The sequence below is a fragment of the Girardinichthys multiradiatus genome, chromosome 11 (assembly GCF_021462225.1).
Source record: "Girardinichthys multiradiatus isolate DD_20200921_A chromosome 11, DD_fGirMul_XY1, whole genome shotgun sequence".
Lineage (NCBI taxonomy): Eukaryota > Metazoa > Chordata > Actinopteri > Cyprinodontiformes > Goodeidae > Girardinichthys > Girardinichthys multiradiatus.
The window spans coordinates 4,960,347-4,981,305 of record NC_061804.1 but is presented as its reverse complement, the minus strand read 5'-3'; the positions used below and the strand labels follow the sequence as shown (position 1 = coordinate 4,981,305).

At 40.6% G+C, this 20,959-nt stretch overlaps 1 protein-coding gene across 1 annotated transcript in view; it reads right to left on the bottom strand.

Annotated features, from left to right (window-relative positions):
• The window catches only part of wwc1 (WW and C2 domain containing 1), a 58,052-nt gene that overhangs the window by 32,079 nt on the left and 5,014 nt on the right, over positions 1-20,959 (bottom strand). Inside the window, exons 2-6 of the mRNA XM_047378322.1 lie at positions 7,714-7,823; positions 7,430-7,633; positions 6,259-6,335; positions 5,988-6,067; positions 1,698-1,827 (exon numbers count right to left, since the gene is read on the bottom strand). Of these exons, the coding sequence (XP_047234278.1) occupies positions 1,698-1,827; positions 5,988-6,067; positions 6,259-6,335; positions 7,430-7,633; positions 7,714-7,823 (601 nt within the window). The remainder of the gene's footprint in view (positions 1-1,697; positions 1,828-5,987; positions 6,068-6,258; positions 6,336-7,429; positions 7,634-7,713; positions 7,824-20,959) is intronic.

Here is a 20,959-nt window from a genome sequence, read left to right as displayed (position 1 = left end):
CTTATGATAACTTACGTTGTTGTTTATTAAAATCTGAGTTAGGGGGAGCATGTAGATATTGAATAGGAGGGGCCCTAAGATGGACCCTTGGGGAACGCCACATGTGATTTTTGTGCTCTCTGATGTAAAGTTACCTACTGACAAAAAAAAAGTCCCTGTCCTTCAAGTAGGATTTAAACCAGTTGAGTGCTGTACCAGAAAGACCGACCCAGTTTTCCAGGCACTCTAATAAATGGAGTGATAAACAGTGTTGAATGCTGCACTAAGGTCCAATAATACCAGCACTGTGGTTCTTCCATAGTCTACATTTATACGGATGTCATTGAACACCTTGACAAGAGCAGTCTCTGTACTGTGGTGAGCAGGAAGTCTGACTGGAAGACATTGAAGGGGCTGGTCATTGTTAGGAAGTTTAATTGCTGAAACACACGTTTTAACAACATGTCTTCTATAACAACATTGTATATATACATATATACAAAAACTTTTATTTTCCCTTTTAATAGATTTATATTTAAAATGTCTTCATTGAGAACAAAGTGGAACTGAAGTCAAATTCCTTGTTTGTGTGTATAAACCTGGTGAATAAAGCTGGTACTGATTATGATGTCGTTCCAGGCAGGAAATGGCTACAAGAAAACAGCTACTTGCCTAACTTGCTTACATCTGCAGTTAGAGCAACGAGTTAAACCGAGGCTGAAGGAGGACGCAGGTTTATGTTTCCACCACACAGAGTGAGAAGAATGACAATAAAAAGATAAAAACAAATCTTCAAAGCTCACTATTAAAGAATTGGTCTCTTGGGGTCAACATGTCTGCTTAATAACCTCAACAGGAAAAGATCATTTACACTTTTACCATCACAAACATAAACTCTACAAACACTCAAGGTGGGTCTTTCCTAAAACTACGGACGAATATTTTGACAAACACTTCATGCCCACTATTACGTATGGTGGAAGACCGGTTATGCTTTGGGCCTGTTTCTTCCTCCAAAGCCCATGGAAACCTTGTGTGAGTGCATAGCATGATGAAATCCCTTTAATACCAGGACATGCCAGAAAACTGCATATGGATCATCACCGGGTCCTTCACCAGGGAAACAAGCCAATACATATGACCAAATCTACAGATAAATGGTTCCCAAGACACAAACTCAACGCTTTTCGATGGCCACCATAGTCTACAGACCTAAATTCTATTAAAAAAACAGAGGGGTGAGATGTAGAGAGGAGAGAAAAAGAGAGGATCCAGGACTCTGGATATTCACAGGATCTGCAGGCAGATCTGTCTCACTTCCTAAGGAAAAACATTTTGATTATAAACCCTTTTTTATTCTCAAGGAACTTTGCAGTGCTTGTTTTTCCAATTATAAACTGACAACACATGGCTTGTTTTGGGGTTTTGCGTAAAGCAGCATGTGGAATCCAGGAGACGAGGATGTCCCCACCCCACGCTTCCGTTTCAAAAATCAACAGATTTCCTTGTATTTGTTCATCCTTAGAGAATGTTAATGTTTGGAACTGTTATATTTGAGCTCACAAAAATAAACAATGGCTTTAGGAGAGCAAAGACGCTGCAGCTCCAGAAGAAACAGATGATAACTCACAGAGTTAAACCGGCTCTAATGCAAACAAAAAAGGAGTCTTCCTGCTGTTTCTGTATTTCCATTCGATTAAGCCTAAGCTCGGTCTTACCTGCATGAGATCCTGCTTCTCCTTCTCCCCGGAGCTGATGGCATCTCGAATGGAGTGGACCTCGTTGAGGATGGCCTGCGCATCATGCAGCTTGTAGCCGTATGGGTTGTTAGACACTTTCAGGTTAATCCTGGAGGACAGAAAGAAGCACAACATTAAACAAAACCATGCATGTACTTTAGCTCCCGCAGCTGTCAGTCAGAAATAGCTGATGTTGCACTGTTTATTTCCGTGGTGAGTCAGTGGGCACATGAAGAATATTTGTTAGTTTCCTGAAAAACACTGACTTAGTTAAATATGGAGTCCCACAAGGCTCTGTGGATGGACCCTAAACCTTTTAATTTCTGTTATAATATAGCATCCAATATACTGAACTTGAACAAACAATTCCATTTTCTGAAAAAGATTCAAAATCATTTGTCATTTTGAAAATATAGAAGGTTGAATTTTGTTTTATGTTTGACATGCAGTAAAATAATAATATTTAAAACACTGATTTAAGAAGAAATTAAATACTTTTATAGACTTATTTCAAACATTCTTTTTTGCTGGTTGGAATGATTGCACAACTAACAAAACAAATGTTAAAAACAAGAAGTGCCTGAAGAGGTTTAAATTTATTGTGGATTTTCTCTAATCCACACATAGTCAAAAAATATTAATATAGGCTAAAATATATACATACACCTGCAAACATATCTTGCTGAATATCGACCACACACTATCTGTAGCCATCGAGAAGCTTCTGGCATAATTCTGGCTGGATGTTTGACCACTCCTCGAATGAGAACTAGTCAAGTTCATTTAAAGTGGGGGGTGTCCTGGCACAGACCCAGCTATTAGGCATGGTTCATGAAATTAACGTCAGCTTGAAGGTGTCCGTTTGTGGAGCAGGGGCTTCTTTCATGGTCAGCAACCTCTCAGTCCGTGCCCAAGTTAAACTGGCTCTGTTAAAGTGGCACTGTGGACAATGTCACTGATGTAGTCCAGTAGTTTCCAATTCATGAATGGCTTGAACCTTTGTCGTTCCTGGACATCATAACCAATTTCCTTTTATCAGAAGACGTTTCCAAACTTGGCAAGGTTTGAAAAACTGCTCCTCTCACGTTATTCAATGAATAACGTGTACTTAAATAAAACAGTTTGAACTGATGATCTGGGAATCTGAAGCTGTTTAGAATCACCTACAAAAGACTTCCCTATCTAGTAAAAACAAAAAGTTCTTCTTTTTGGCCCAGTTCATTTGTCTGATTGTTCTGAGCATCGTTCAGTCCAATGAGAGCCTTCAAACAAATTTTACAAGCTGTATTCAATCAAGATCACTAACGAGATGTTCATAGTATTCAGTCTCCTCAAGATAAAAGAAAGATCTCATGCATCACCAAATGTACTACTTATGTAAATGTAAATAAATATTTGATTTTACTGCTCCTGGCTTATGTTTTCTTTTAACTTAAGCTTTATATTTGTATTATTGTTAAGCAGCTTGAGGAGAACAAGTTGCATTAAACAGACGTCTGAGGAAACAACAGAAGCAGCAGCGGCTACGTAAAGCCCAACATGAACAAGTCATGCGTTCATCTCAACTGGTCCGTCCACATTCTTCCGAAAGGGAAGAGAGGAGGGAGTTTTGGGCTGAATGAGAGACACAGCAAGGGAGAAAACAAAAAAAGAAAGAAAGAGGAAGAATGAGGAAGTGAAGGAGGGAGGTACTGGTCTGTAACAGGGAACAACTAATCCCCTTAAAGTTGTCCTCAAATGTGGACTGAAAGCTGCTAGAGATACATTTTATTCTCTTGCCTCATTTTTCCTGTGTCTGGGTGTAAAGTCAAAGAATACTCGACGCTTAAACACGTATCTACTGTTTTTTAAATTATACAGTGATGCAGTAAAGGAAAGGTACTTTTAAAATAGCCATTATTTTCCCCCTTTTCTCCAGAAGCCACGACTGACTCTCTCATGGTGCTCTACTTTGTGAAATCTTATCAGGAGGTGAATGTGAGGCTGCATTCCAGTTAGAACCCATTTCTTTAAACGCCAATTGGTCACTGAATGCTGTCCAATAACTGTGGCAGGAGAGGACAGCCGAGCAGGAATGCCGTCCGACCGCTACTCTTTAATCTTCCAGACACACTCCCTGTGCTGCATGAGGCAAGGCAAACAGCACAGCATTCCTACTCAACTCATTCCTTCTCAGCTTCCCGACTGCTCCCAAAAACAGAAAGGCTCCACTGCTTTCAAACAACTTCAGAGAAGCACGTTTCATTTTCAGAGCTGCAGCCGAAGCTCATAAAGACGAGGTGTTTCCTCTCTAAACTACATTCCTGAGTTCTGAGTTCTGTTCACCTGTTTATGGTGGGGTTATATTGTTTAATGGTCGGATAGAATGTGCGATAACGCCGAAGCAACAACTGATGAGATAAGCAGCAGTTTAACCTGAATCGGCTCGTCAACTTTTTCACACCTATTTTAAGGTTTGCCAACACGTGCTGGAGCAAAGTCCAGCAGGGGAAAGTTTTTCCATTTTAGTGCTTTGGTGCAGCAGGATTCATGGCAGCAGAGGAAAGAGCGCAGAAAAGATATTCTCCAAAAACACAGAAGTAAAAAACAAAGTCTGTGAAGTGTTAATGTTAAATAGTTTTTCTCGACTGAAGTCCTTTAACACAGATCCGTTTCCTTTTAGAAGATAGCTGGGGAGAGAGCACACTTCAGAGGAGCTACAGTGTTTTTAAAGTATTCCTACATCTTCAACATTTTCACATGTTCGCAGTTTACAACCTCAAACTTCCATGTATTTTATTGAGACATACTGACATCATTTAGTACTAAACTGTAAGGTGGAAGGAAAATAATGCACAGCTTTCTAAAACGTTTACAAATAAATAAGAAAGTGACGTGCGTTTGGATTCAGCACTTTTTCCTACGATACCTCTAAATAAAATCCTAAACAAAAACCTATAGGCATGGAGAGCATTAATCAGAGAGCAGCCGAGGCCCATGGTAACTCTGGGGGAGCTGCAAAGATCCACAGCTCAGGTGGGGAAAATCAGTTGAAATCAGTTGTGGATTCCACAAATCTAACTGGCCAACTGAGAGAGAAGTTGAGCGTTTTGGCCTGTATGCAGCAGAGGTAGCTACAATGGTCCAGATCAAAGGCCAGGTCAAAGTTCAGACCTAAAGCTAACAGAGAATCACAGATGCTTTCCATTCAATCTGCCTGAGCGTGAAATATTCTGCACAAGATGGACCAAAACGTGGGTTTCTCGATGTGACTTGCAGCTGTAATTGCAGCTAAAAGGTTAATGTACAAAGTATTGGCTCAGTGGTGCTTAATACAAACGCCTGACACACTTTTCTGGTTACTTATTAGTAAAGAAATAAAATTAAACATTTGCCCTATTCCTCCAACCTCACAATACTCTGACTTGTGTTAGTCTTATAAAATCCCAATAAAGTTAGTTTATTTTTGCAACATTAAATGCAGAAACATTTTAGGGGTATGAATACTTTTGCAAGGCACTGTACCTTAAAGAGGAACCAACTGTATTCACTCGGACAGTTCATAATAGCAAGATGCTTTGGAATCATGTCGCCACCAGTGCAGAGCTTGCCAAATATTGGCAGCAGGTGGGATTTAGAACGTCTGTACGATGAGGTGAGGACATTTGGACAAAAAGAAGACACATCTGTCCAAGAAAAACATCAAAAACAGACTGGGAAGCTCCAGGAAGTACAACAAAAAACTGATGCAAAGTCTCTCTGATGAATTCTTCTTCTGATTGTTTGAGACATTTGGAGTAGGAAAGGTGGTACCATGAGTCCTGCATGGAGTCAACAGTGAAGACTCAAGATACTGTCCATGTGTTGGATTCCTTTTCACCCAACTCTTCCACAGAACTCCACCATGAAGAAAGACACCTTCAAAAAACAACTTCTTCCAAGAATCTGTGGATTTTCCACCATGATGCAGCACCATGTCACACGGAGAAAATTACAACAACGCAACTAAAAAAAAAATAATGTTAAAAATAATGGTCCAGACGCTGATATCCAGCAGGTCAGAGAGAATGAAGAGTTATGAAGAAGCATCAACAACACTGTCAATATTTCTTTGAATACATTAGACAGATTTGCTAATAAAAACCTTTCAAGCTTGTAAAATAATTTAATTCTAACACAGTTTAATCAAAGAAAGATTGTGAAAATCAAACAAATCTAATGAGATTAAATCAACACAGTATGCGTTGTCCAAAAACCTTCTGGCGACTGCAGAACTAAAATAACACTTACTCTCTGAGCGTCTCGAAGCCCTGTTCCTTGTGCTGCAGCTCCTGTTTCATGCAGGCCAGGTCCCGCTTCAGCTTGTTCACCTGAGTCAGAAGAAAGCCGCATATGACTCACAGCTCCAAGCCCAGGTGATCTTACTTTAAATATAAAATAACATGAGTACAGGCTGATCTACTTCCAGATTCTCCAGTTTCAGGATTTGACGTTCCATCTATGCAGACATAAGCTGCTCATACTTTAAATGACTTCAGGAACATGATGCAGCGTCTCTTACTCGACTTTTGGCAGTGGCGATTTCCGCTTTGAGGATCTCTGGGTCGTATTTGCTGGAAGAGGACGACCTGGAATTTACTGCCGGGGAAAAACAGAAACCACGTTCAAAGAAACATGTTAAAGAGCCGCTCACCATTTATGATTTTAGCATGTTTCATCAGCCAACAGCTGATGACAAGGAAGAAATAGATGGAAAAGTAGTTTTCCTAAACGATAAACTTCAAAAATGTGCAACGATCTAATTACAAAAAGAAAAAAGGCATCTAAGCAAATAAGTAGACAATATGGAAAAATAGAAATGGATAAATAATAAACAGAAGAAAAAAGATAAATTAGCACTAGCAAAAAATCTAAAAACTGTACATAACGGTACAAATAAATGAGTAATAGAAATTATAAGAAAAAATAAAAATAAGAGGAAAATACAAGAAAACTATAATAATAAAGTAATGATGAGTAATGATTAGAAATAAATAAAAGCATCAAGACATTTTACACAAAAGTAGACAAATTAACCCTAAGCGGAAAACACTAAAAAAAGAAAATAAAGAAGAGGAAGTACGTAAATACATAAATAAATTATTATTCAACAAATCCGCGAAAAGGACGTAAAAGAAAAAATTATAAGCGAGTAAATAATGATAAAAAGACATTTTTTTTTTTTAAAACAGCATAAGACGGTAAAAGAACAATTACCTAAAAGGTAGGAAAAAAATTATTATAATCTGTAAAAACAGATAAATTTAAAAAACGTACAAAAAAGAGGAAAGTTTGCAAACAATATATGGGGAAAGCTGAAAAAACAGAAATAAAGAAATTAAATACATGAATTTATTTGAATTACTAATGACCTTCTAGGATTTTTTCTGTTCTTTTCTCTCCAAATTTATTCCAGTAAGGTACAACTGTAAGCCTGACTTTGTAACAGCTGAATAATAACTGTGGTCACTGAAGAGTGATGAGAAAGTCTGAAATAGAGGAAATTCTCCCATGTTTGATAAAAGGGCTGATCTGCAGAAAGCTGATCTCACAATAACGAACAATAAATTCTTTTTCTCTGGTGGTTTTGAACCAGTTCACAGAGACAAACTGGTCTTATCATGACCTCTCCCATCTACTTTCCTTCTCACAGGTGACACCTGAAGCTAAGCTGATGTTCGGGTCAGACTCACAGCTCGTCTGCGACGTAGACTTGTCCCTCCAGGCATCGTTGAGCTGCCGGTATTCCTGCTGCGCCAGCCGCAGCCTCTGCTCCTTCACCTGGTAGATCTCCTTCTGGGCGCTGAGCGCATCCCGGGCCACAGCCAGGTAGTCCCGAAGCATGGCCTCCTGCTCCCGCTGCCACTGGGCCCGCGGGTCCTCCAGCTGGGTTTTCTCTGCAGGGAAATCAGGTGAACAGTTCACACCTGTCGGACACGTGGATCGAGTGAAACGGATGTGTGTGTGTGTGACTCACTGGTGTTGTGGTCGACATAGTACGCTCCAACATCGGGGTCGTACGCCTCCTCCCAACCCACCGGCAGCTCATCTCCGATACAGTCAGCGAACGTCAGAGGCTTCGTCTGCCTGAGAACAGAACCGAACAGATTCAGAACCTGAATGACCCGACAGCACAGAGCTCCAATGAGTTACACAAACAGATCAGCTCAGACACATTCTCTCTCAGGGCTTTCAGTCGCGTTCCCCAAACCGTCCCAAACTGTGCGGATCTGGTATCAGTTGGGGATGGATCTGAGGCCAAGCGGCTCCTTCATGATTCTGACACAATTCATTCATTCAAAAAGGCAACACATTCGCTTTTTCATATTTTATGTTTAACAGAGATCTAAAAAATGACAGCAGAAGCTGCAGCAAAGAAATTTTACAAGTCCGAGTCGAACAATTTTGAACAACAATTTTGAAGCAGGTCAGAAACTGAAACATGTGTATCTGGAAGCCGACTGTGTCTGTCAGAGTTTCGTGAAGAGCAGAGGAGGGGGTCAGCTCCTCTGTTGTTCCTCTGAGTCCTCCATTCACCTCTGAGGGGGGTGGAAGGAGAAAAGGGGGGTGAGGGGACCCATCTGATGGGACACAATGGGAGGAAACCGGCCCCTGGAATTCCACAAGCGATGCCGACGTATCGCCTGGAGGTTTCCATGGCAACCCTTCATACTAGTGCGAGGAACAGGCTGGCGGCTCCGCAGCCGAGTGCTGAAATTCACCAGAACCGATCACTAGCAGTACTAATTGTATGAAAGGAGAACTATAAATGGTGTTTTTTAAAATAATAATGCAATAAGCTGTATGGACGTCCTCTGGGGTTCCAGTATCTTCATGATACTGAAGTTTTGTCGATTTGTCTTTACAAAATAGCTCCAGCTCAGTCAAACTGGATAGAGAGAATGGGTGAACATCGGTTTTTAAGTCTTGCTACAGATTTTCAGTCAGATTTTGGAGTGGCCTTTGACGAGGCCATTCTAAAAAATAAATGTGCTTTGACTTATTACCTTTGACCTGTAGCTCTGGCTGTATGTTTAGGGGGATTGTACTGCTGGAAGGTGAACCTCTGACCCAGTTGCCATAAACTGAGCTCCATTCAGTTTCCCTGAAAAAGCATGATGCTGCCACCACCATGCTTTCCTATGGGGATGGAGTATGTGTTGTATTAGTTTTCTGCCACAGATGGCGTCTTGCATTTAGTGTCATTTTGGTCTTTTTTGACAAAAGCATCTTCTGCAACATGTTTGCCTTGTACCCTACATGGCTTGTAGCCACCTGGAGCTCATATAGCTTTCTTTGAGCCATTCGTCTATAAATGTTAGATTTATGAAGTGAATGACTCGTGGTTGACCTGTCAACCTGGACCAGGTGGACTCTATTAGTTGACTTCTGAAGGCAATTTTGGTGGAAAGGATGCAGAATAGTGGCTGTGAAGTACTTGCTATCTCCTCCAAGAGCGAGTTACACAAACATGTTAGATTAGTTTACTTGCCAAATACAGCTTCTTTAAAACATAAGATTAAGGACTATCTGAGTGCTGAATGTCCTAATGCTGTCAGTGGAAGCTGCTGGGGTTTTAAGTGCTTTGTTGTAAATTACCAATCAGTCCATTTTATGGTGTCTCTCAACTTGTTGAGCTTTTAATGTGGAGTCTGAAATTTTCAGGTGTCATTCCTATAAAGCACTTGTTTACCGTGAAATATGGTTAAAAACAGAAGGACTATAGAGTTCAAAGGTGAGTCAGTGTCCTCAGCATAAAGTTCTGATGCATTACTTTTTGTCAATCTACTCTCACAGCCAACATTCAAACCGGATTCCCCTCGGCTGTGTTTTCTGACCTACAGAGAAAACAAAGAGACTCTCCATTTAAAAAAGCACATTCAAAGACCTTCAGAAAGCCTGGAGAACTACAGATGATGACCATTTTTAAAGATCACAAGGATTTAATATAGAAAATGAATGTGTAAATATTTTAAAACAACAGCCCACTTGTTTTTTTTACCCATCAGAACTAAAGTAAGTTAAGTGAACAGAAGAGCCGAGTCTCCTCTGCTTGTTTTTACCAGATACCTGCAGAGAGCCAAGGCTCACAGCTGAACAGAGACACTAAACTAGCTCTTCTTTCAGCTGATGAAAGGGGACCCTGAGAAGACCACCTCAGCTCTCTCTAAATTTTGTTCAGGCAGACCAGGAGGCTGCTATCAGCTGGTTGCCTGGTCGGGTGTCCGCGACCCATTCTCTGGTGCCTTCTGTTCCCAACCACTAAATCCTAACATCCAACGACGATGAGCCAAAGGGAGCTATTCTTCAGTCACAGAGGGTCTCCATCTACTCCACTCTGCCTTCCCCCTGGTATTCTGCCAGGTGGTTTGGATGGTTGACCCCAGGTACTTAACCACCAATCATGACACAGATGCACATTTCAAAAGGATTCGACATGGATCCTTGCTACCTGCCAAATATGAAGTGACCTGAAAGAAGCTCAATCAGACCATAAACGGATCCCTAAAAAGAGCTATTTGTACAAACAGTTCATGTTTATTTAGTATTTGAGTCACTTTCTGGAAAGATTTCATGTCTAGAATGAAGTTGTTCATGTATTTTGGACATGGACCGCCATCTTACCCGAATCCACACATTAAACCATAGAGGAGCAGGAAACTTTGCGAACAGCAAATGGTTTTTAGGAACAATGTAAAACAATAACAAAATGCACATTTCTGATACTGGATTTCTCTTACAGTCATCTTCGTTTTTTTTCTTCTTATTTTCTGATGTTTGTTATATTCTCTCTGAATCTCATTGAACTCAAAACAACAGCCTTTTCAACTGCCCCATTTCTCCCTTTGAAAGTTATGGTAAGTAATGGTGAAAGTTGTGATACTCATATGACTCGCAATAAATGGTGTAAATATCTTTCTGCTTTGTGTTCATAGCAACTATAGACCCCAGATAATTAGATGTATATGCAGCTACTGGAAAACAAAATGAAATTCCTAATTTTATCTCAACATGGTTTTATTGAAAAGGTTTTGGCATTGAAACAACTTAGCTGTGGTTTCTTAATTACATGACCACCTTATTACTCCATTAATTATATATTACAGACATAGGAAGCCTAAATGCATGGCATTTAAATAATTAGCTCACACTTACTGTAGATCAGGCAGTTGTTTGCAATATGCATATTGTATACAGTGATTTTATGATAACAATACATTTGTAATATGTTGTTTAGCCGTAGTTCCTATGTTGATTTCATTTTGAAAATTCCTTATTTCTCCAGACTTGGATTTCCAGAGTTCTCAGTCCTTCTGAGTTAATGTGAAAGAAGAAATACAAAAGTTCCTTATGAATATATGGCAGAAATGTATACAGTTAAAATCTGGAAGAGGAAGAAAATGAAGGAATAAAGGACAAACAGATGGATTTTTGGGAGTGCAATGTTAACAACTCGTCGTGCCTGAATGCTGCAGTGCTGCTCAGGCTGGTTTTCAAACAGCAGCTAACTGAACATTACTGGTTAAAATGGCCACGTGAATCCTTTAAGGTCTACTTTTGCAGTCAAACCCCTGGCCGGACTCTACAGCGGATCTCGTCCATTCAGCACAGTGCCTCACAAAAGTACTAATAGAATAGGCACAAAGAAAGGATACATGGCTTACTAATACAAATCTAAAAAAAAATAAATTAGGGATGCACAATATATCAGCATTAACATCGGTATCCCATGAGTAAAACTGGGCTGAAATTGAACCCCGGTGTTTATTTCCATCTTGTTGATATTTGTGTAGATGCAATGTCAGCGTTGTGGTTGTTTTTTCACACCATCTAGATAGATGGAGCTAAATACAGGACAATGTTGGTAGAAAGTCCTATTAGAAGCTGCAGAAGTGTTAAGACTGGGGAGGAGGTTAAGCCACAAACATCCAGCCAGGGATACAACAGAATGATAGATCAAAGCATATCCATGTGTTAGAATGGCCTAATCAAAGTTCAGGCCTAAATCTAAACAGGAATCTGTGGGCTTGCTTACAAAAGGTCCCCATCCAATCTGACTGAGCTGGACCCATCATGCAAAGAAAAATCGGCAAAACTGTTCAGGCCCAGATGTGCAAAGCTGATGAAATGTAGAGTTACTGACTCGGGAGGGCCTAAACACAAATGCACACCACACCATTCAGATTTTAATTTGTGAAAAATGTTGAAAACCATTTATTCTTTGGCTTCCAATTAAACATTACATAAAATCTCGCTCAAATTCACTGAAGTGTGAAGTGTGTACATTAAAAGACAAAGGGGAGGAATCATTTTGCTGAGAAGACCTAATCTGATATTTTCTGTTTTTCCACTTCAAACGGGCCATTTTTATGTGGCTTAAGTGGGTTTTTTAATTCCTTCCGTTCTGTGGACATTGGATACCAATGTCCCAGCTGGAAAATCTACCAATTAACAGTAAGCATGGCTGGCAGAGTTCAGCATCACATGAACGGATGCATGTTTTTATAAGAAGCTTATCTCAGACTAGAGCAGGACAAAAACATTTTACCCCGGTGACATTTTTGACGCTGAAGTCGTCAAAAACGAACTTGCCGGATATCTGAAGGGTTTTTCTTTTCTCTCTATAAATATATGAGCCTTCCAGGTTTTCCCAGGTTTTTACAGCCGGGTGAAAACACCCAGGGAGGTGAGCTGCATAGCCGAGCGGTGACTCAGCCCGATTCATTCAAAGCGCACATATACCTCAAGCCGAGTTACTTCTGACTGCATATCGCAGCGGCTCAAGGTCCAACTGTAAAACATTTACAAAAACAAACACGGCGCTTTTTTACGCTCGTGGTGTAATCTGTCATGATTAACTGGCATTCTGATCATAAAAACAACCTTCTGCCGAGTCTTATCTGGCTGACAGCATTCCTTTCGCCTGACGACACCCCTGCGGTGCATCATGCTCCACACTGAGGAATTTATAACTATGTCGGAGGCAAGTTGATTTCCAAAAAACATTCCACATTCGTTTTCTGTGTAATGTTCAGCGGATTTCTCAGTATGCTGAGTGAGTTGCAGAAGGGATTTTAATCATTAATCAAAGGTGGCTTTGTTTTCATACTGGTTCAGAAGAAGAAAAAAAAGAAAAGAAGAGAGCTGAATCGCTAAAGATCTCCCAGCTAGTCCATCCTGCAAAGCTGCAGGTGATTTCAGATATTCAAATGTGGGCCATCAGATATCTACTGCGTCCTCTGAGCAGGACGGTTTCACAAGCAACCCTAAATGCTGTCTTTCTTCACTCCTGAGAGCAGACAGTGATGGAAGGGTTTTCAACCTGTCTGCTGCAGGGAATTCAAAACATCCACTCCTTCAGCTTGCTTCATGCTCTCATCACCTTAAGACTTGTTTCCCCTCACAGACAGCATCCAGGGGACTGTGGTAAAAACCAGAACAAGCAAGAGTATTGGGATTCCTCACTTTTCCAAGAATGTCTTTAAGCACAACGGGGGTTTTTCTTCCCTCCACAAATGTACGAAAACTGGTCAAACATGTCGCATTTTTACCGTCAGTACAGCTAAGATCATCTGAGGAAAATATTCCAGAAATTTGAGGTTTTGCTGCTTCCTTTTCATTCCAAGTCAGCGAAACCTGAACCATCACAGAAAGGCCGTGTGTAAAAAACGTCTGTCCTAACTATGATCCAGCAGCTTACAGAACCACATTCAGCAGCAAAAACTCTCAGCAGATGTTTTCTGAATGGTTTTATCTGTCTGGATTAGGGATGGGTACCTTCCACATTTGAACCGATACGGTACCGATGCCTGGCACCTGGGAATCAGTTCCAGTGCTCAAAAGTACCAGTTTTCAGTACTTTAGTGTGTTTATTTATGTGGTAATAAATGTTATTTGTTTAATAATAATAACTCAAAACTTTTCAATTTAGCATATTTATTTCTCAATATATAAACTTCAATGAATACCTCATAACAACATCCAGCTGTTTGTATTGTAACATCTCAGTTGTTTCAAACATTTCTTCTCCCATGTTTCTGGCTGCAGACGACGAGTTGCTAACTGATGCAAGCGCCAAATGCAGGAGTTGTAGCTGTAGATCTGAGGCTGATGGAAATTGTGCATTCCTCCGCCTTGAGAAATATCTTGTGCTTAACCAGATACTTCCTCAGATTAAGTCAAGTTTATTTATTTAGCGCTTTTCAGCAACAAGGCACTCAAGGCGCTGCACATAAGGAAAAACATTACAATGATACAGAAAATCAAACAGCCGAGGTAATAAAAAAAAAGAAAGTGAATAGAATGATGGATAAGAAAACGAAAGGAAAATTGGACTGAAACTTAACTAATAATGTTTAGATGGCCCAGTCAAAGGCCACTCTAAACAAATACATTTTTAATCTTCATTTAAAGCAACTTAGGGTTTCAGCACTTTTACAGTTTTCTGGGAGTTTATTCCAGATTAGTGAGGCATAAGAACTAAAAGCTGCTTCTCCGTGTTTGGTTCTGGTTCTGGTTCTGCAGAGTAGATTTGAGCCAGAAGACCTGAGAGGTCTGGGTGGTTGATACACTGACAACGAGTCTGTAATGTATATTGGTGCTAAGCCATTCAGTGATTTATAGACTAACAGAAGTATTTTAAAGTCTATTCTCTGAGCTACAGAGAACCAGTGTAGGGACTTTAGAACCGGGCCGATGTGCTCCACTTTCTTAGTTCTAGTGAGGATGCGGGCAGCAGCGTTCTGGATCAACTGCAGCTGTCTGATCCACTTTTTAGGCAGACCTGTGAAGACATCGTTGCAGTAATCAATTCTACTAAAGATGAACGCATGAATTAGTTTTTCAAGGTCCTGCTGAGACATTAGTCCTTTAATCCTGGAGATGTTCTTTAGGTGATCGAAGGCCGACCTTGTTACTGTCTTTATGTTCCTTTGAAGGTTCAGGTCTGAGTCCATCACTACACCCAGGTTTCGAGCCTGACTGCTGGTTTCTAGCTGTATTAAATGAAGCTGTGTGCTAACTTTTAAACGCTCTTCCTTTGGTCCAAAGATTATTACTTCAGTTTTGTTTTGATTCAGCTGAAGAAAATGTTGGCCCATCCATGCATTGATTTCTTCTAAGCATTTACCCAGCGCTTGAATGGGTTCATGGTCACCTGGTGACATCGTAACGTATAGCTGTGTGTCATCTGCATAGTTATGATAACTTACGTTGTTGTTTATTAAAATCTGAGTTAGAGGGAGCATGTAGATATTGAATAGAAGGGGTCCTAAGATGGACCCTTGGGGAACGCCACATGTGATTTTTGTGCTCTCTGATGTAAAGTTACCTACTGACACAAAAAAGTCCCTGTCCTTCAAGTAGGATTTTAACCAGTTGAGTGCTGTACCAGAAAGGCCGACCCGGTTTTCCAGGCGCTCTAATAAAATGGAGTGATCAACAGTGTCGAATGCTGCAATAATACCAGCACTGTGGTTCTTCCACAGTCTGCATTTATACGGATGTCATTGAACACCTTGACAAGAGCAGTCTCTGTACTGTAGTGAGCAGGAAGCCTGACTGGAAGACATCGAAGCAGTTGGTCGTTGTTAGGAAGTTGTTTAACTGCTGAAACACAGATTTTTCAATAATCTTACTGATGAAGGGGAGGTTTGATATAGGCCTGTAGTTCTGTAGTAGCAGCTTGTCCAAGTTGATGTTTTTCAATAGAGGTTTGATAATTGCTGTTTTCAAGGCCTGTGGTAAAATGCCTGACAAAAGGGACGTGTTTATTATTTGTGTTAAATCAGATGTTATTACAGGCAAAGCTTTCTTAAGGAAAGCTGTGTGTAAAACATCGAGACAGCAGGAAGAAGAGCTTAGTTGCTGTACGATTTCTTCTAAGATTTTGCAGTTTATTTGGTGAAATTCGGAAATTTTGTCAAAATCAGTTCTAGTTGGAGACAACTCTGGTACTGGAGTTGATGTGGAGGAACTGACTGCCCCTCTGATCTTTTGGGTTTTTTCAGTAAAGAATTTAGCAAATTCATTGCAGGCCCTGGTAGAGTGGAGTTCAGATGTTACGGTTACAGGAGGGTTTGTTAACCTGTCAACCGTGGCAAATAATGCACGAGCATTGTTAATGTTTTTGCTGATAATCTCAGAAAAGAAAGATTCTCTTGCATTTTTCAGTTGTGGGTTATATCTGTATAGTCTCTCTTTATAGAAAATATAGTGAACCTGGAGTCCAGTCTTTCACCACCTGCGTTCAGCTTTTCGACACTCCTTTTTTTCACTTCTGACTGGTGGAGCACTTCTCCACGGAGACATTTTCTTCCAAGAAACGACTTTCGCTTTAATTGGAGCAATTGAATCAATGATGTCCGAGATTTTAGAATGATTTAATTGCTGAGATCTTCCAGTGAGTCGTCCACCTTGATTTTTTTGGGCATGCGCCTAAAACATGCCAGGGGAGTTTTGCCTGTAGGTTTCTCAGTGTTCTGATTGCTGGCTGAGTCATTGAGCCGCCTGTCACTGTTTGGGATCCCAGGGAGAGTTGAATCATCACTGTACCTCATATTCACCTCCATATTCACTTCAAGTCGATGGATTTTCATCTCCAAAAGAGCCAATTTCTGTAAACGTTTGTCGAAGTCCTCTGTGGTGAAAGGAGACATCTTGTGCAGATTAGCTGGCGTCAACTTGTCCTTCTTTCGAGTTTGCTTATAAAAACATCAAAATCCTTTACAAAAAAAATTTAAATAATAAAAATCCTTGGCAGTCACTGGTAAGAAGTAGTTTTACTCCAATATTTCCGTAATTTTGGCTAAAAGATAAAAAGTTAGGAGTAAAAGAACGCAAGCAAGCAGGGAGCTTAGGAGAAAAGCGTCTGAGCAGGCAGAGAGGGGGAAGTAGAAAAGATTAGAAGTATTCCCGCCGATGGCCTTGCACTTTGCGTCACAAATATTGCAGCGAGCGTAATCTGAATCGCATTTTGAAAAGTGGAGCCATACTTTCGAGAGCTTTCTTTTCTATCAGCCGAGCTTGTTTTGTTGACGGTACCAACGGCTACTGACGTCATTACGCTCTTTTGCGTGCAACGCTGTGCTCGTTTCCGCCACTCTTCCACTTCCTCAGTATCACAATGATGCGTTTAGGTACCGTAACATGGTACCTTTTGATTTCATGTGAGTAGGTACTCAGAATACAGTCGGTACCTAGAAAAGTACCGAATTCCGTACCGCCAGTGTGGACCACCCTTCTTCACAATGTTGCCTCAGCTCATCGAGTTCAGTTTGGTTCTGAGAAGAACTGCACAATATATCGCATTGCAATCATAATCGCTACATCAGTATGGGAAATATCACAATCAGAAAAGGACTGTTTGGATGCAGTATTTGGTAGAATATAATATCACACGTGTCATGCCTTGATGCTCTGTATATCCATAATATATTTAGCCTGTTTGAACGGACTCTAACATCCTTTAATACCATCACAATGACTCTTTCTTCAGTGGCTGAAATGCTGGAGCTAATGGAGAGTTGTAGGAACATTGAGAGAAGTGTCTGGAAAATCTGGGTTAATACAAATTGATATTGTTATTACAAAGTATTGCAATTAAGTATTTTCCCAAAATTGTGCATCTCTAGTTCAGAGCATTTCAGTCAGGTTTTGGTCTGGACTTTGACTAGGACACTGCAACACCTTGATTTCTGTAGGGAGAGATGGCCTCACACCTGACTCTAAAATAGTTTGGTATGGAGAGAAGTTCATGGTCGATTTAACGGCTACAAGATGTTCAAATAAGACCAAATCATCACACCTCCACCACCATGCTTGACCTTTTTGCTGATATGGTGCGTTCATCTCTACTCTGGTCTCAACTGTCCAAAGGAAACTGTTCCAGATCTGGTTCCGTTATATGGATCTTTTTAAACTTAAAACATCCCGTGCACGGTGGCGCAGTTGGTAGCACTGTTGCCTTACAGCAAGAAGGTCCTGGGTTCGATTCCCGGCCTGGGGTCTTTCTGCATGGAGTTTGCATGTTCTCCCTGTGCATGCGTGGGTTCTCACTGGGTACTCTGGCTTCCTCCCACAGTCCAAAGACATGCCTGTTAGGTTAATTGGTCACTCTAAATTAACCTTAGGTGTATGAGTGTGTGCATGGTTGTTTGTGTGTTGCCCTGCGATGGACTGGCGATCTGTCCAGGGTGTACCCTGCCTCTCGCCCATAGACTGCTGGAGATAGGCATATCTGCTGGATCCCGTCATATTATTTTAGAGAAAAGAGGCTTTTTTCCTGAACCCTTCCAAACAAGCCATTATTGTTCAGTATTTTTCAAAATGTCTTATCATAAACTTTAACATTTAACATGCTAACTGAAGCCTGTAGAGTCCGAGCTGTTGGGGTTTTGTCATTTCTTTGAGCCTCAAACACTCTAACATTGGGGGGAACTTTGGTGGGAAGTCCACTCCAGGAAAGATGGACAGCTTCCTTCAATAGATATTCTGACTGTAGAAATATGGACTTCAAGTAGTTTAGAAATTACAATTTATAACCGGTCACAGATTGATGGGCATCAACAAATGCCTCTCAAAGCACATTGCTGATGTCTGTCTGCCTTGACACTGTGTTTAACACCAGCATTTCTGGGCAACATCTGGTTTCTACTTTCTTGCTTAAAACTCATGGAAGCAACAAGTGTGCAAAACAGAAAGCCTCAATGTTTTGCCTGAAGATTAGGGCTTCACTACTGAGGCCAACCGGAGCTCAATGGTTTTTTACAATAATTAAACACGTTTTTGGGCCGAGTGACAGCGCTGGTACTGTGCTAAAGTTTCAGTGCAAGTCTCCAAAGTCATTTACGCTACAGTCATTAAAGTTGTAATAATGTGACAAAATGTTAAAAAGGATTGTGAATTCTTTTGTAGGCTCTGTAGGCTTTGCTAATGTGGATGGAACCACATCTGCTGCTCTAAAATGTAACCATTTAGGCTTACTTTCCAAATAAAAGCCATCTCTGCTTTTCAAGCTGTTGGTTGGAATATGTTGGCCCCCTTCATACGACCCAATCAGCTCTGACCATTAGAGGCATCTTAGTGAGACATCTTGAGCTGTTTTATGGATTCTGGCCTCCAAACCCTGGAAGTGATTCAGTTGAAACATTTCCAAGTAGCTGCTCTGCTGTTTAATCTGAATGTTGTGACTTCCTTTACAATGCACGTACTTAGTTTTCCACCCTGTTGGTGTTTCAGTTGCAAGTCTTATTTCCCTCACCTCATCAATAATGCATCTGGAAGTAGCCGTTACGTCATCTGCACATTATTGAATAATTTGTCTGCAAGATGCAGTCATTCAGTGTGGAGCTAAATGGTTGCATAATCTGCATATTACCGTTATTTTATTGGTAAGTTGTGAATTTCATCTAGCTGCATGTTCCTTTGCAAACTACATTTCACCCGCAGTCCCTTGGTACTTAGTTTGTATTTTAATGGCACACTAATCATTATTTGCATCTTATTTTATCTGCGTTTTACATTTTATTAGGATGTTGTAGTAAATTTGTTAACACTAAAAAGGAGTAAATACAGAATCCTCCCTTATTGTTTCTTAAATGCAGCAACTCCAAACACCATAATATTTTCAGGAATCTGCCTCCATCCCTCATTCAAGTGTTTTCTTTACATGCATATGACCTGCTAATGTAGCCACTTTGTTGGGACTCACTGCAGAACTGAGAGAGACCTAATGAGGGCTTCTACAACACAAACACTCAGCTGCAGAGCAGAAAGATGCAAACACGTGAAAGGAAGGTATGAGATCAGGGGTCAATCAAGACCTAACGCTGTATTAGTTACTTTATCAAAGCAAGCAATAAAAAGTGCCATCAGTCGAACAGCTCCCAGACTAAAACCCAATCCAGTTGGTTTTAAAACTGCGTCACCTAACCCGGAGTCCTGGTCCTATTAAAAACCAGCCTGCGGCGGCGAGGCAGCCAGCCGCTGAAATGAACCCGACTAACAGTTTGCAGGACCTCACGCTGCACTTTGACCCTGTGCACCTTGGCAGAAAGTGAAAGGGATTTCACATGAATTGAGCTTTTGGTCGGCGAGGCCGCACACTGCTCGCTCCTTGGCGCTGTGCGTTTCAGGAATGTGTGTTTGTTTCTCTGTCGGACATTTTTTCCCTCTGCTGTGTTGGAACTGGAAATGTGAAGCTGAATGAAGAAGAACCTCATTCCGAACAGACATGGTTTAAACGGAAACTGAACACAGAGTTATGGTCCAACAATGCAAACAACTGACAGGAACTCATCCGTTATTGCTCTTTTAAGAGTAAAAGGAAGAGAATTTCCGACTAATTATTATTAAAACCAAATAGTCTCGGAAATCTGAGGGAAAGTGTTTTATTATCCGATGGTGCAGTTCTTTGTTTATATGTCCCTAAAAGAAACAAGGTCATACGTTTAAAATGTGTTTGGAACATACAGAGAGTCAGTCACCTGCTGCATTAAAACACATTTTGACTCTAAGGAATTGAAAATTTTGTGTGATTTGTTAGACTTGTTTCCCACTGAGTTTGAGTATTGTAAACTAGACTAGTATCATCTGCAGCTGTGGGAAAACCCTGAATGAACCTACAAGCTAGGAGCTCCATAACTCGGCCAGATTTCACAGCAGAAACGTAGTTTAAAGTTTGAAAAGGTCACAGGCGGTTGGACTTGACTGGTTGACTGAATTGCCGTTTTGGTAACTTTTCCGGTTTTTACACAATGAAGACTTTAAATTTGGTGACTTGTCAAGGTTTTATCAAGGAATGCCAAGCTTCAGGATCAGTGATGTGACAGGATTGTTTACCCTGTTAAATATTCACAACCGTTTTGATTCAAAAGTACTTACATGCCATATTTCCTCCATGTAAACCAAATAATCAAAATCTGGGCATGTATGGTAAATGGACTGAATTTACATAGTCCCACTTTTTGAATCCTACCAACCGTTCAAACATGCACTCGTTAACACACACATTCTTACACCGATACGCCTCTAGCTAGGCAGCGTGAGGTTAAGTGCCTTGCCCAGGGGCACACACAGATTTGCGTCCAGTCATCCCAGAGTGCAGCATCCACAGCCTCAAACTCCAATTCAGTACCATTAAATTTCAGCTCTGAATTTCTCTTTTAAAAACACGAACTGAATGCTCTCTTTAACCTGTCATATCTCAGACTAAAAACACTGTA